Source organism: Oncorhynchus keta, chromosome 22 (assembly GCF_023373465.1).
Source record: "Oncorhynchus keta strain PuntledgeMale-10-30-2019 chromosome 22, Oket_V2, whole genome shotgun sequence".
NCBI lineage: Eukaryota > Metazoa > Chordata > Actinopteri > Salmoniformes > Salmonidae > Oncorhynchus > Oncorhynchus keta.
This window is the reverse complement of record NC_068442.1, coordinates 12,545,708-12,558,275: the sequence shown is the minus strand read 5'-3', so window position 1 is coordinate 12,558,275 and position 12,568 is coordinate 12,545,708. Positions and strand designations below refer to the sequence as shown.

At 45.0% G+C, this 12,568-nt stretch overlaps 2 protein-coding genes and 1 long non-coding RNA gene across 3 annotated transcripts in view; 2 read left to right on the top strand and 1 right to left on the bottom strand.

Annotated features, from left to right (window-relative positions):
* ttc38 (tetratricopeptide repeat domain 38) overlaps positions 1–1,270 on the top strand; it is a 22,197-nt gene extending 20,927 nt beyond the window's left edge. Inside the window, exon 14 of the mRNA XM_035798260.2 lies at positions 783–1,270. Coding sequence (XP_035654153.1) covers positions 783–870 — 88 coding nt within the window. The 3' untranslated portion in view covers positions 871–1,270. The remainder of the gene's footprint in view (positions 1–782) is intronic.
* Positions 1,267–12,568, bottom strand: tspan33b (tetraspanin 33b). Its single transcript, XM_035798262.2, has 8 exons — positions 12,259–12,568; positions 9,305–9,362; positions 8,960–9,087; positions 8,673–8,747; positions 8,053–8,148; positions 6,233–6,361; positions 2,527–2,688; positions 1,267–1,537 (listed from the first exon to the last, which is right to left on the bottom strand). The coding sequence occupies exons 1-8, from the start codon at positions 12,352–12,354 to the stop codon at positions 1,469–1,471; spliced, it is 813 nt and encodes a 270-aa protein (XP_035654155.1). The 5' UTR covers positions 12,355–12,568; the 3' UTR covers positions 1,267–1,468.
* LOC118401064 (uncharacterized) lies at positions 8,608–10,262 on the top strand. The gene is made up of 2 exons (XR_004829155.2): positions 8,608–8,793; positions 8,990–10,262. It is a non-coding gene; the product is annotated as an uncharacterized LOC118401064 (long non-coding RNA).

The window sequence follows — 12,568 nt, the reverse complement described above, 5'->3', positions numbered from 1 at the left end:
TAAAAGCTCTAACCCATTTTATTCAACCCACTGGGTGCCTCAGCTGCAATCACACTTTGCACATGATCAAACAACCATTTATATGTCTAGATGAGATGAGGGGTGTAACTTCTCAACTGCTATCTGTTGCCCAATACTGCGTAACGGTTGTGCTGTCGTCTTCGTTGATCGAGCCGCCTGGTAGCAGCTGCTCTTTATCCGGTCACTTCTCCAGGATGTTTACAAGTGATGTCATACTCTGTTTCCCTTTTCTCCCATAGTAACTTTTCATACACAGAGTTCCTATTCACCCTTTCATTGATCCGTGACACGTGCATTTATTATACATGCAACGTAATCAATAAGTTCTAATATAATGACAGGGATACGTTTTTCAAGTTAGAACCCAACAAAAGTGAATGGCTAAAATACACAATATTGATTTCTCTGTACAATATAATACACATGACCTAAGAAAATGGTCCTCTGTCCAGTAAGATTTTATTTTCTCTCGTCTTCTGCTCCCTGTGCTCCCTCGTTAGGGGAGTAGAAGAAGAAACAATATCTTGACTGTTGAATTTCATCAGTATGTTCTCATGGCTAAGCTTGTCCTTATTGACACCCCCTGAAGTCTGTAAAATGCAAGAGTGTCTGGGTGCAATACAGTACACAATTTTCTGTATACAGTGTACTGTATCTACTGATTACCGTTACAGAGTGCCTTTTGTTCTCCAGTTAGATGTTCTACTCTAAAGAACTCAATCTAGAACTGTCCTTTTTTGTCTTGTGTTGTCCTTCTGGAGATGTTTGTTGGTGGAGCGTGAGGCAGCGAAGCCCAACTCGCCCCTCACTGACCGGCTGATCCAGAGAGCCCATGTCCTGCATGCCTAACCTGGGTAGCCTGGGCAGAGGGCCTAAAGCTGGATGTCACTGAGTCTGGACCAGGGGCTACTGCAGAGGTACCCTCCCCAAATTGACTGGATGTTTGGCTGAAGAATGTGGCCTTTATTCTTCAGTTACGTGGACCTAATAGAAATGATCATCAACATGGTCCATTATCAAAATGTTCAATAGCCAATGATTTCTATAACTTCAACATTTGTGAAAAAGTATGTTCAATTGAATGTTCTGTAACACAACATTTACAGTGTCATATAGCAAATTATATTAGCAATCACACTTAGAAATATGAATAATACATCCTTTTCAGAAAAGAATATCCTCATGTCAATATAAATCATATTTTAAAATCATGTATAAATAATGTAATCAATAAACACTTCCAATGTCAGCCTTTAGTCAACTAAGTCCAGCATATAATGACACACTTCCATCCGGTCTATACAGCACACCACTAAAACAGATGCTCCCAAGGCTGTGTGATGTAACCGTAGATGGATGCCCTTTGTTAACTGGAGTGGCCAGTACTTCTTCTCTGTTCTCTCCTAGTTGTTTTGTTATTTTCTGTGTCGGTCGGGCCATCCTCTTCTCACAACACTGAGCTGATCTCATCCTGGATCTGAGAGATGAGGATCTGGGAGAGCACAATGCCTGCAATCTGACAGAGACAAGAACACACTCTGGCAGCGTCCCAAATAGCACCCTATTCCCTACACAGTGCACTAGTTTTGTTCCGAGCCCAGTATGTGGAATAGGGTCTCATCTGAGTCGCAAGGCTGGGTGCTAACTCACTCCCAACACCGCCACTCTTAGATAAAGCTTAATACGGCTTACAAAGAACAGTCTCTGAAGGTCAAAACCTGCGTGGCTTTACCATGCACAGTGGATACAATTCTATTGCTTAGCAAATTTCATCTAACATCTGCATGAAAACAGACTGCAGAGTCTGATAGTTATTCTTTGACCTTATCACATTGTGTTTGTTTTAACTTGCATCAATAGGAGCTTTTTTTGTGCAAGTGATCACAGCATCGGGTGACGTAAACAACAGTTAAATAAATGAAGAGACAGGGAAAGTAGGCATTGACTCCTGCTCTTCAATACGACGCCACATCAAAGCTGTCGGAAATTGTAAGGCAATTGTTTTGACGTGACTCGTGGGTAATTTACACACTTCCCTCTCGGAGGAGACCAAATCAGTGGAATATCAGAGCGAGGGATAGGGAGAAAAAGGGATAGATGGAGAAACTGGAGGCGGAGAGAGAAATGACAGATGAGTAGTGAGCAGCCCGGTTCATTAGTGACTCTCTGAGAGTGACTCTCTGTCTCTGTACCAGCAGACAAGAGTGGGTGAGTCATGCAACTTAATTAAACACCAACTTAAATTATCCCACATTTTGAAAGCTTTCAAGGCTATTATAGGGATGTGATTCATGAGTGTCTCACACTCAGGATGTGAGGGAATATAGGCTTGGATAATATCTTACATGACGTGGTAAGTAGGCCACCATCTCAGTGGTGGGTTTTATCATCCCAACCTGAATCTAAAATCTGCCTGTGCCTCATTTCTGTTGTATGCAGACCCACTATGAGAAGGCTGGTGTTCCCCACTCCACCTCCTGTATGTAGCCCTAGTGCATGGGTTACCTGAGGCAGGGAGAGACCCAGAGCTAGAGCCCCCACCAATAGCAGGTGGGACTCAATCCACCGAACCGCCCGGTCTGCACAACCCACTGGATAGATGGACTTGGTGGCCTCGAGGTAGTTCTGAGTCTGGACCCCAAAGCCACACTTGGTGTTGATCACAACCTGTACAGAGACAAAATAACATTAAGACTTCATACATAAGCAATCGTGATGCGCTGTTGACTCAAAACAGATAATTACATTGTAATAACATACGAGTTGAATTATAAATCAACCGCATCGGCTTAAATGAATTGTGATTCATTTCATCTGTTATAATTGCCGTGTAGTTACAGCATGTGAACTGCAGGTTGTAGCACTACCTCGGTTGTTGTGTTTAGTTACTGGGTTTCTGATCGCGTTGTAAACGGTCAGTGTAATTCTATCCAGAGTGAGAACTTCTATGCTTTTGTCTGTAGATCTCCATTTAAGTGTTTTAATTATCTCCAGTAATGAGGGTGATGTCAGCATTTATATATAATGACGTGTGTGTGTGTGTGTGTGTGTGTGTGTGTGTGTGTGTGTGTATATCTATGTAAGTTTAGTGACCTTAACCCATCCCACTTCTGACACCAACGCTGCCAATTCAGGGATTGGCCCCTACCGGGACTCGAACCCAGGTCCAGCGACTGTCAACCCAACACCTTAACTGTTACACAAAGGACCCAAACCCGACAGCAGCCTGGTCATTCGGTTAACGTACATACAGTGCATTCAGAAATACCCCCAGAATACACATACCACATGTCAAAGTGGAATAATATTTTTTACAAGGTAATCAAATGAAAAGCTGAAATGTCTTGAGTCAAGTATTCAACCCCCTTTTTTATGGCAAGCCTAAATAAGTTCAGGAGTAAACATTTACTTAAGCAGTCGCAAGTTGCATGGACTCACTCTGTGTGCAATTATAGTGTTTAACACCATTTTTTATGACTACCTCATCTCTGTACCCCACGCATGCAATTTCCCTCAGTCGAGCAGGGAATTTCAAACACAGATTTAACCAATTCCTCTCAAAGAAGGGCGGCACCTACTGGTAGATGGGTAGAAACATTTGAAAGAAAACATTGAATATCCCTTTGAACATGGTGAAGTTATTAATTACGCATTGGATGGTGTATCAAAACACTACGTCACTACAAAGATATAGGAGTCCATCGAATCGGTGGCCGGAGAGGAAGGAAACTGCTCAGGGATTTCATCATGAGCCCAATGGTGACTAAAACAGAGTTGAATGAATGTGATAGGAGAACTGAGGATGGATCAACAACATTGTAGTTACTCCACAGTAGTGGAGAGGGTAGAAAGTTCCTCGGCGTATATCACGGACAAACTGAAATGGTCCAACCACACAGACAGCGTGGTGAAGGCGGCACAGCAGCGCCTCTTCAACCTCAGGAGGCTGAAGAAATTCGAATTGTCACCAAAAACACTAAACTTTTACAGATGCACAATCGAGAGCATCCCGTCGGGCTGTATCACCGCCTAGTACGGCAACTGCTCCGCCCATAATCGTAAGGCTCTCCAGAGTGTAGTGAAGTCTGCACAACGCATCACCGGGAGCAAACTACCTGCCCTCCAGGACACCTACACCACCCGATGTCAAAGGAAGGCCAAAAAGATCATCAAGAACAACAACCACCCAAGCCACTACCTGTTCACCCCGCTATTTTCCATAAGGCGAGGTCAGTACAGGTGCATCAAAGCGGGGACCAAGAGACTGAAAAAGCTTCTATCTAAAGGCCATCAGACTGTTAAACAGCCATCACTAACATTGAGTGGCTGCTGCTGTCAACTCCAGCCACTTTAATAATGGAAACATTACATCAATTTATCACTAGCCACTTTAAACAATGCCGCTTCATATAATGTTTACATACCCTACATTACTCATCTCATATGTATATACTGTACTCTACATCAAGATGGCAAGATGCAGTAGATGGCTGTTCCACTGGATGTCATAAGGTGAATGCACCAATTTGTAAGTCGCTCTGGATAAGAGCGTCTGCTAAATGACTTAAATGTAAATGTATATACATATGAGATGAGTAATTTAGGGTATGTAAACATATGAAGTGGCATTGTTTAAAGTGGCTAGTGATACATTACATCAAGATTGCAATATACAGTATATGGTATGTATCACTAGCCACTTTAAACAATGCCACTTTATATGTTTACATACCCTACATTACTCATCTCATATGTATATACTGTACTCTATACCATCTACTGCATCTTGCCTCTGCCGTTCTGTACCATCACTCATTCATATATTTTTATATGTACATATTCTTATTCAATCCTTTACAATTGTATGTATAAGGTAATTGTTGTGAAATTGTTAGGTTAGATTACTCGTTGGATATTAATGCATTGTCGGAACTAGAGGCACAAACATTTCGCTACTTTCGCATTAACATCTGCTAACCATGTGTATGTGACAAATACAATTTGATTTGACAATATTAATCTAAATGACAGAATGAAAAGAAGCCTGTACAGAATAAAATGTTCCAAAACATGCATCCTGTTTGTTATAAGGCAGTAAAGTAAAACTGCAATAAATGTGGCAAAGAAATTAACTTAATGTCCTGATTACAAAGTGTTATGTTTGGGGCAAATCAAACATCACTGAGTATCACTCTTCATATTTTCAAGCATGGTGGTGGCTGCATCATGTTATGGGTTATGCTAGTCATCAGCAAGGGTGTTTTTTAGGATAAAATCCTAGAGGGAAAACCTGGTTCAGTCTGCTTTCAGGCAGACACTGGGAGACAAATTCACCTTTCAGCAGGAAAGGCCAAATACACACTGAATTGACAAAACATGAAGATTGAACACATTTGCCCTCAGAACAGCCGCAGCCAGGGCATGGACTCTACAAGATGTCGAAAGCGTTCCACATGGATGCTGTCCCATGTTGACTCCAATGCTTCCCACAGTTGTCTGGATGTCCTTTGGGTGGTGGACCATTCTTAATACACACAGGAAACTGTTGAATGTGAAAAACCAAGAACTGTTACAATTCTTCTCAACTGTCTCAAGGCTTCAAAGTTCTTCTTTAAGAACTAAGTTCTTCTTTCTCCTTGGTGTGGATTTAACAAGTGACATCAATAAGGGATCATAGCTTTCACCTGGATTCGCCTGGTCAGTCTGTCATGGAAAGAGCAGGTGTTCTTAGTGTTTTATACACTCGGTGTACACTGGAGTTGCTTACCAATACGACATTGAATGTTCCTGAGTGGCTTAGTTACAGTTTTGACTTAAATCGGCTTAAATTTATGGCAAGAGTGTCTCGCAATGATCAACAACAAATTGGAGAGCGCTTGAAGAATTAAAAAAATAATAATGTTGTACAATCCAGGTGTGCAAAGCTCTTGGAGACTTACTCATAAAGACTCACAGTTGTAACCGCTGCCCAAGGTAATTCTAACGTGTATTGCCTCAGGGTTGTGAATAATTATGTAAATGGGATTTCTGTGTTTCAGTTTCAATAAGTTGGCAAACATTTCTTTATGGGGTAGTGTGTGTAGATTATTATTATATATATATTTTTTTTAATTCATTTTGAATTCAGGCTGTGACAACAAAATGTGGAATAAGTCAAGGGGTATGAATACTTTCTGAATGCACTGTATTTATGTTTTGAGCCCCCACCCACCTCTCCTGGTACGGGGGTGCAGCAGGAGTAAGGGACCGCACAGCGCTCAGAGCTGGGGTTCCCCTGGGTGCAGTTGAAGTACAGGTTCCATGACCAGTCAGTGTAGTTGTTCCAGCCGCAGCACTTGAACTGAGAGAAGGAGAAATATAAGGAAAAGGGATCATTAGAAACATTGTCTGGTACATTCTCTCACTCTCCACTCCCGGGAGGACCCGCCAGCAGCCGAAGTGTGCCCGTACGTGCAGATGGGTGAACACGCCAGCAGCCGAAGTGTGCCCGTACGTGCAGATGGGTGAACACGCCAGCAGCCGAAGTGTGCCCGTACGTGCAGATGGGTGAACACGCCAGCAGCCGAAGTGTGCCCGTACGTGCAGATGGGTGAACACGCCAGCAGCCGAAGTGTGCCCGTACGTGCAGATGGGTGAACACGCCAGCAGCCGAAGTGTGCCCGTACGTGCAGATGGGTGAACACGCCAGCAGCCGAAGTGTGCCCGTACGTGCAGATGGGTGAACACGCCAGCAGCCGAAGTGTGCCCGTACGTGCAGATGGGTGAACACGCCAGCAGCCGAAGTGTGCCCGTACGTGCAGATGGGTGAACACGCCAGCAGCCGAAGTGTGCCCGTACGTGCAGATGGGTGAACACGCCAGCAGCCGAAGTGTGCCCGTCGTGCAGATGGGTGAACACGCCAGCAGCCGCAGTGTGCCCGTACGTGCAGATGGGTGAACACGCCAGCAGCCGAAGTGTGCCCGTACGTGCAGATGGGTGAACACGCCAGCAGCCGAAGTGTGCCCGTACGTGCAGATGGGTGAACACGCCAGCAGCCGAAGTGTGCCCGACGTGCAGATGGGTGAACACGCCAGCAGCCGGTGTGCCCGTACGTGCAGATGGGTGAACACGCCAGCAGCCGAAGTGTGCCCGTACGTGCAGATGGGTGAAAACACGCCAGCAGCCGAAGTGTGCCCGTACGTGCAGATGGGTGAACACGCCAGCAGCCGAAGTGTGCCCGTACGTGCAGATGGGTGAACACGCCAGCAGCCGAAGTGTGCCCGTACGTGCAGATGGGTGAACACGCCAGCAGCCGAAGTGTGCCCGTACGTGCAGATGGGTGAAAACACGCCAGCAGCCGGTGTGCCCGTACGTGCAGATGGGTGAACACGCCAGCAGCCGAGTGTGCCCGTACGTGCAGATGGGGTGAACACGCCAGCAGCCGGCGTGCCCGTACGTGCAGATGGGTGAACACGCCAGCAGCCGAAGTGTGCCCGTACGTGCAGATGGGGTGAACACGCCAGCAGCCGGTGTGCCCGTTGCAGATGGGTGAACACGCCAGCAGCCGAAGTGTGCCCGTACGTGCAGATGGGTGAACACGCCAGCAGCCGAAGTGTGCCCGTACGTGCAGATGGGTGAACACGCCAGCAGCCGAAGTGTGCCCGTATGTGCAGATGGGTGAACACGCGAGGGGAGATGCAGAATGCGTTGAACAGCATGTTACTCAGGGGCTTTCATGTGGGAAGCCTGATTGAAGCTGGGGTAACATAACTTTTGATCTGAGGTCACTCTGTGGTGTCCTGGTTAACATGTTAAGTCAACCTCCCCAATGGGAACAGGTCAGTTGCAAAGACTTCAAAATGGCGTTGTGTGCCTATTGGGACTCGCTGTAATGAACTCAACCCGGGTGTGATGTGGTTTAACTTATTAAGAGAAAATAGCATGTGTAATGTAAGTAATAGCATGTAAGTGTGGAATGTAGTGGAATAGATGACCTCTCTCTGAATGTAGTGGAATAGACTACCTCTCTCTGAATGTAGTGGAATAGATTACCTCTCTCTGAATGTAGTCCATGAGGTTCTGCAGATCCAGGTCATCTCTGTAGTGCACGATGGCTTTATTCACAAACTTCCCCAGAGCGTCTCGTGTCTGGGGTTACAGAGTAGAAGGAGGATAGGTATGTAAAGTACTATGTTCATGTAAATCGGCTTGTTTGATTATGGGAATGGCCCCTAGGGGATGTTTTGAGAGAGCTTTAAGTATGGGGCCCTGGGGCTGGAATAGATGGCTCCTAATGTGCTATGACGGCTGTAATAACATATGCTTTAGAGTGGTAATACGCCCACGGTCCCCCTGGAGAATCTCCCCCTACCTCCCTTCCTCTCTGTCTGTCACCCACAGTATGCCTCTAGGCACCTCCCGAATGTCATTAACGGCAAACGTCCTAGAAGAGATCTTGTTGAAATTGAACATTTGGTTCCACTTTGAAGTGACAGAGCGTTTGAATCATTTATAGCGGATGGGGAGAGGATGCTGCGAGGGTGGTTAAACTGCCCTGTTTTAGCAGCGACGGGAGTGCAGACACGAAGACAGCACAGAGAGAGAGAGTAGGAACTAGACAGACACCAGGCTGTAGGCGCAGTACCAGACCCCAGGAAGTGTAGAAACAGTACCTGGTCTGAATAGAAGAAGCCCAGGACGGCTATGGTCAGCTGAGTGAGGAAGACCAGAGTCAGACTGAAGGAGAACTGGAGAAGAAGAGACGTTACAGAGATAGTATTCTGTCAGAGGCAGGTAGGTACAGAGTTTCCCATAAGTGCTATTTCCAGTCCTGACCTTTTAACGTTCTCCATTAGAGGGAAAAAGTTGTTGTACTGAATATCGTTTAGGAGCACCTTCTTCCGACTGTCTTCATATGTATTGTTTAAAGGTGGCTTGAATATGAAAAGCTTGGCCTTACCGTCTTCAGAAGGTGAATGTTTTCTCGCAGGGCTCCGATGCAGCCGCAGAAGGTGATGAAGAACATGACCACGCCCACCACGATCAGGATGACCGCTGGGTCGATCAGGAACGTGTCTCTGACCGTGTCTGCAAGAGATGAACACCGACAACCGTGTGGTGTGACCCACTAGCACAACCTACTATGATCTGGGGGGATCTTTCTGGGCACCTCTACTGGGGATTTGTTTCACAGTGATATCGGAAAGAATGAAAGGCAAACCATGTCATGAAGTTAAGATTGCAGAAAGCATATTTTCAGATACAGATGTATGGCTTGGAATATGCAGAATAAAATGGGTCATACCTGTTGCTTTTTGAACCTTTGCATATACCCCTATAGCAACAATCAGCAAGGAGAAGACCTGAAAGAGGACAATAAATCAGATATGCATATAATCTCCTTAAAATAGTAATAATACAACTGTTTTAGATCAGGAAACCCTTAACAGTTAATAACTTGGGGCTCTATTCAATCCGCATCACAGACGCTCAGTTTAACAGCGTGATTGAAATTTAAAGGCAATGTTCCCGCTTTAGCGGAGACCGCATTCATGATAAACGCTGCATATGTCGGCTCAATCCGAAATGACCTTTTACATTTCTATCGTGGAATCCGTTACGCTTCAGCCTGACAGATTGAATAGAGCCCTTAAAATGCTGTTTTTTGTTTTTGTTGCTACGGTTTTCAACCTTGGGCTTAGGGCTATTCATCAAATCAGTCGAGGCTTGCCTTCAATTTTTCTCCATTTATTTTGGGGAATTGTCTAGTTCATTTGTCAGCTTTTGCTGTGTGGTTTCTTCTTTGCCAAACTAATCTCAGGCAGAAGATTTGATAGTTGTTCCAGCTCTTCATTTGTATTTCTATTATTTTCTGGCAGACAGACATTTGGCTACCCTATTCTTGGAGCTAGAGTTCTTGGAGCTAGAGTCCTTGGAGCTAGAGTCCTTGGAGCTAGCCTTTGTCAGTAGGTGATGTGTACTTGCAAAAAACAGAGTTCTGTTTTCAAAATCTATTTCCCTACATGATTGTTATACCACCTTGAATGATGATTTGTCTTTTGTTTACAGACCCCCTGATTGGCTTCCTGATGGCCAATAGTGTGTGGTTCTGATGGAGCTTGTACACCGTAGGATCTCTCTGTGAAATTAATTGCACAAGCTCCTATTTAAACATACAAAATTGGTTGTCTCATACTGCTTTGTCTCGTTGAAATAAAAAAATGTGTTTTGCAAGAGAGACTTGCATTGACCATTAACAATCATCGACGTCTTTGCTTGATAGATCGTATGGTTTGTTTGTGTGGAGGACACATGAGAGAATTAAAATGGTTTGTTGTGCGCTGTCTTTCAGTCATGGAATCATCAACGTCTGAAAAGAGTTGCTGTCATAACCGCCTTGGTTGGAGAGCAATACCTAGCAACAGTGTACTTTTCCATTTATGACCTCTAGATAATACATCCACACACAACACAGTTTGATTGGATCTCCAGTGTTTTCAAGATCGTCCAAATAAATTAGTACTGTAATTGTTGCTCTTAGGTTGCCTGTGATGCCCTCTTGGCTGGCTGAAACATGCCTATTGTATAGAATTGGTCTGTGCTGGCTTCCTGGCTGATGCAGCGGTCTAAGACACTGCATCGCAGTGATAGTGGTGTTACTACAGACCCGGGTTCATTCCATAGGACAGCGCACAATTGGCCCAGCGTCGTCCAGGTTAGGTTTGGTCCGGGGGGACTTTACTTGGCTCATCACTCCCTAGCGACTCCTTGTGGTGGGCCGGGTGCCTGCAGGCTGACCCCCGGTCGCCAGTTGAATGGTGTTTCCTCCGACACATTGGTGCGGCTGGCTTCCGGGTAAAGAGAGCAGGTGTTTAGAAGTCTGGTTTGGTGGATCATGTTTTGGAGGACGCATGACTCCACCTTCGCCTCTCCTGAGCCCAATGGGGAGTTGCAGGGACGAGACAAGATCGTAATTGGGGAGACAAAATCAAATAAAAGAATGTTGGTCTGTGCTGGGAATAAGGTACACACTGGTTAAAGTATTCCAGATATGTTCCCAGGCATTGAACAGGGAGAAACGGTCCTGTATCCTGGGTGGATTGTGTTGGGGCGGCCTGAGCCCCTGACTCAGCTGAGCCAAGCCAGGGGGACGAGACTGGAACAAAAGGCTGTAGCACTGCAGTCCAGGGCCTGTCCAGATAAACACACACAACTAGCCCAGTGATGTTTGGCTGCCACCGGTCCCCTGGCCTGGACGGTTCAATAACACACTGCACATCTCTGTTCTCTCTGTTTGCCTAGACATGGATAAAGAAGGATTGATAGAGCGGTGATATCACAGGTTGCAATATATTCCCGATGGGATTTGCTCCTGCACAAAGAGCCAATGGAACTTGAATGCGACTCCCATCCTGTGAGTGTCCTCATCTCTCGTCTATCACATCATCTCTGCCCTATCCTCTATCTTATTGTAGCTGTCTGTTCACCCAATGAGATAAAACCCCAGTGTTATCTCTATGGCTTCAACACCATGCACCAGCATCAAGCCCCTGTCTATCTGCCGCGTGGCCGCACACTCACAATGACGACATGGTCATGTGAGCTTTAGGACATCCATTCAGCCCCTGTGCTTGGTAGAAGAGATAATCAGTCTATAGGAGACATCTGACAATATGCTCTTTAACAAATGGTGGTGTTGAAGACTTACCAGACACACAAGCTCTTCATTGAATAAACACAATACTGGCTAAATAGCTTAGACTGTAGGCTTTAGGTCTACACTACAACAAACGTGTAACTTTTGGTCATGTAAAAGATAACCATTCCTCATCACATTTAAAAATTTAGTGGACATTTTACACCACCCCTAAGACTTTCAGCAGGTTTTGAGGAATAATTAATCGTGCAAAGTTCATGAAGAACCATTGAAATTAGACAGTAAATCTCACCTACAATGTGTCAGATTGATATATTGTTGCTGTGAATGTCGACATTTTACAGTTGTGAATCATCTGAACAGGGAGCGTCTGCCAGCTCTTTGCAGCCCAGGAAACCTTTCTGAGTTATATCTCTGCATGTTTAATTCATGAGCGCTTAGCTTGAGAGCGTATTTCTGTTTTAGAAGTGCAGCATTCTGTTGCTCAGTGGTTTGTACACTGCCTACTGTACATTACACACATCCACAGACAGATCACTGGTACTTAGGGCTTACATTTGTTACAGTATGTTAGAGGTCTTCAGCCGAGTGGCTCCACTTACCCAGAACAAGAAGCTGAAAAAGAACAGGAAGTACCTTATCCAAGGGTTGATAAAGGAAAAAGTCTCGGCTCGGTTAAGATTCAATTTCCTATCCATTTTTGTTCTCTTCTATGCTCCAAAAAATGTAAATATACCCAGAAAACTTAAGTCTTCCTTGGGAAAGAGGTCTTCTGACCTCAATGGCATGTCCCAGTTAAATAAAAGTTGATAAATTAAATAAAAACCTCCAAAAACAAACTTAGAAATGCCTAGTCCAAACCCAGAGATATTTGACCACCATACGAATCAGCCCCCTGTGTAAAGTTTGCAG